At 52.6% G+C, this 2,686-nt stretch overlaps 1 protein-coding gene across 2 annotated transcripts in view; it reads left to right on the top strand.

Annotated features, from left to right (window-relative positions):
- The first annotated feature begins 449 nt into the window (after positions 1–449).
- The window catches only part of RAD18 (RAD18, E3 ubiquitin protein ligase), a 149,037-nt gene continuing 146,800 nt past the window's right edge, over positions 450–2,686 (top strand). For both annotated transcript variants that reach the window (XM_019504687.1, XM_019504688.1), the window contains exons 1-2: positions 450–571; positions 1,619–1,700. In XM_019504687.1, coding sequence (XP_019360232.1) covers positions 518–571; positions 1,619–1,700 — 136 coding nt within the window. In that variant the 5' untranslated portion in view covers positions 450–517. The remainder of the gene's footprint in view (positions 572–1,618; positions 1,701–2,686) is intronic.

Raw genomic sequence — 2,686 nt, forward strand, 5'->3', positions numbered from 1 at the left:
ATTTTTGAAATGACCACACAAATATGATAATTATTGATAATTATGATCGTATTATCATTATGATCATTATAGTCATAATAATTATGAGAATTATAATACTATCCTTGAAATGACCGCACAAATGTAACTATTGATAATTATGACAATGATCATTATGATAATTGAATTGCGATATTATCATTATGATCAGTATGATCATTAGAAGTATGAGAGTTATGATATTGTTCTTGAAATGACCGCACAAATATGATAATTATTGACAACCCCGGGGCGGGGAGGTCGCTGCATCTCCCACCATGGCGGCCCCGCCCCCCCGAACCCCGCCCACCGCGGAGAGGTAGCGCGTGACGTCAGGCATGGAGGGGACGGGGGAAACCGCGAGCCCGGCGGGCGAACTACATCTCCCAGCGGCCCCTGCGGCGCCGACCCGGAAGTGCGACGCGCTGCGGGCGCGCGATTCGGAAGCCGGTTGAGCCGTTCCACTGGTGGCGCCCCTCCCCCGGCCGGTCTGCGCGCCATGGCCCTGGCGTTGCCCGAGCCGCGCTGGCCGGAGCGGCTGTCGCCGCTGAAGGTGGGTGCCGGGACGGCCGGGGGCAGGGCGGCAGCAGGGAGGCGGCGGGAAACCCCTGGGCGCTGGGCCCGGCCCGGGCTCTCCGTGGCCCGCGCGCTGCAGGTGGGGGAGGGGCGGGGGAAGGGCTTTTTCAGAACATCCTCCACGGTGGAGACTGCCCGCCTCTGGGTTACCACCCTGCTAGCTTTCCACGATAGCCAAACTAAGCCTCCCTTGCTGCAACTTGAGATCATTGCTCCTAGTTCTGTCATCTGTCACCTCTGAGGACAGCCCAGCTCCATCCTCTTTCTACCCCCTGCAGGGAGTTGCAAGATGTCATTAAATCCCGCCCTCAGTCATTTCTGCACACTAAATAACCCCAGTTCCCTCCGCGTCTCCTCAGCAGTCGTGTGCCCCAGCCCCTGAACTGTTTTATAGCCCCTGGTCCCAAAGGACGACAGACAGACCTGCTGTTTCCATTGAACAGCTCCACGTAACCGGTTCATAGGCTCATGGACAGGGTTGGCAGAGGCCTTGCGAGGTCGCATCTCATCTGAGCCGTGCTCAAAGCAGGAGCAGCCCCAATTTCCATCTAACAGAGATGAGATCCCACCACCTGGCAGCTTCCTGGCAGCCCCCGACTGTTTGCAGTTGTGACAGATGCTGGGGGCGGTGGGCGACCGACCTGTTCAACTTCTTTTGCATCCCGCGAGGGGGCAGGGTTGAGGTCGGTGCATGCGATTAATTGCGTGTGTATGTGAATCAACTTATACGGAGAATACATTTGTGCAGATTGCTTCTCCCCCTCGTATCTTGGCTCCGCTGTATTTACAGTCTGTAGTTGATTTTGCTTGCATCTGCCCATGACGCGCTAGGGGCACGTGGTAGGGACACCTTGCCAGAATGGCTCCAATGATATAAGGAGACTGGAGCAGGCATATTGGGGCCAGAACAATGATACAGGTGCAGGGATGGATTTTTGTGTGGAAGTACAAATAGGTGTTGTCCTGAAGCAATGCTTTCAGTGGTGCTTTGGGTGACGCCAGTGGTAATTTGTTCTTGTTGCAGGCAGTGGACGACTTGCTGCGTTGTGGGATATGCTTCGAGTACTTCAATATTGCAATGATCATCCCACAATGTTCACACAACTGTGAGTAAAGGACGGTTTCATTTGAATGTGCATATATTATGCTAGCATTTAACTTCTGAATTTTGCCGCATGGTCAGATTGGTACCAGGGCAGAGGGGGCGGTCGGGCGGGCGGGCTTGCCTTCCTCCCGTAGCAGGGCTGTGGCCCATGACCTGGGATCTCTTGAGCATATACTGACAGCATTTCATAGAAGCACGTCCTTGGCTGCCCTGGTTCCCCTGCTTTATCTGTGACAGGTTAGGGGGCGAGGTCTGTGTTGTGTCATGGGTGATGGCACTCTTACGTAGAATTTAGATGATGGATTGTGTGGGATGGTTTGGATAGGGATGATCCTACCTCAGGCAGGGAGTTGGACTAGATGACCTTTGGGGGTCTGTTCCAGCCCTACTTCTCTGTGATTCTCTCCGACTTTTATTTCACCTCCTCATCTGTCTCACTACCTTCTTAGCCTCTCTCTGTATAAAGGAGAACACAGGTTACTTACTGCTGTACTCTGCCAGTTGTCCTAGGACTAACATTGCAGTGTGTGCTGGGTTGCATCAAATGCCTGCCACTAACCAAGTAGTTACAGTTTCCAGCCACTTGACATTGACCAGATACCAAATGTGATGTGACTGAATTGGGCCCGAAGCGTGTGGTTAATCATTATATACAGAGAATACATTTGTACAGATTGCTTCTCCCCCTCATTTACTCCATTGTGCTTAAAGTCTATAGTCAATTTTGCTTGCATTTGCCCATGACATGCTAGGGCAGGGGTGGGCAATTATTTCAGCTGGAGGGTTGCTTAACAACTTTTGGCAAGCTGTCAAGGGTTGCAAGGGTAGCCCTGCCCCTTGACAGGTGCCCCACCCCCTAATCCAGGGTTTCCCAACCTTTTTTGCCCCACAGCACACTTACTTAACTAAATAAAAAAGCACCATGGCACACCAGATGTGGAGCAGGGCTGGTGCACAGCCAGCCAGACGCTGACCTGGGGGTGGGAG

Source organism: Gavialis gangeticus, unplaced genomic scaffold, assembly GCF_001723915.1.
Source record: "Gavialis gangeticus isolate Ggan-Ray unplaced genomic scaffold, GavGan_comp1, whole genome shotgun sequence".
Classification (NCBI taxonomy): domain Eukaryota; kingdom Metazoa; phylum Chordata; order Crocodylia; family Gavialidae; genus Gavialis; species Gavialis gangeticus.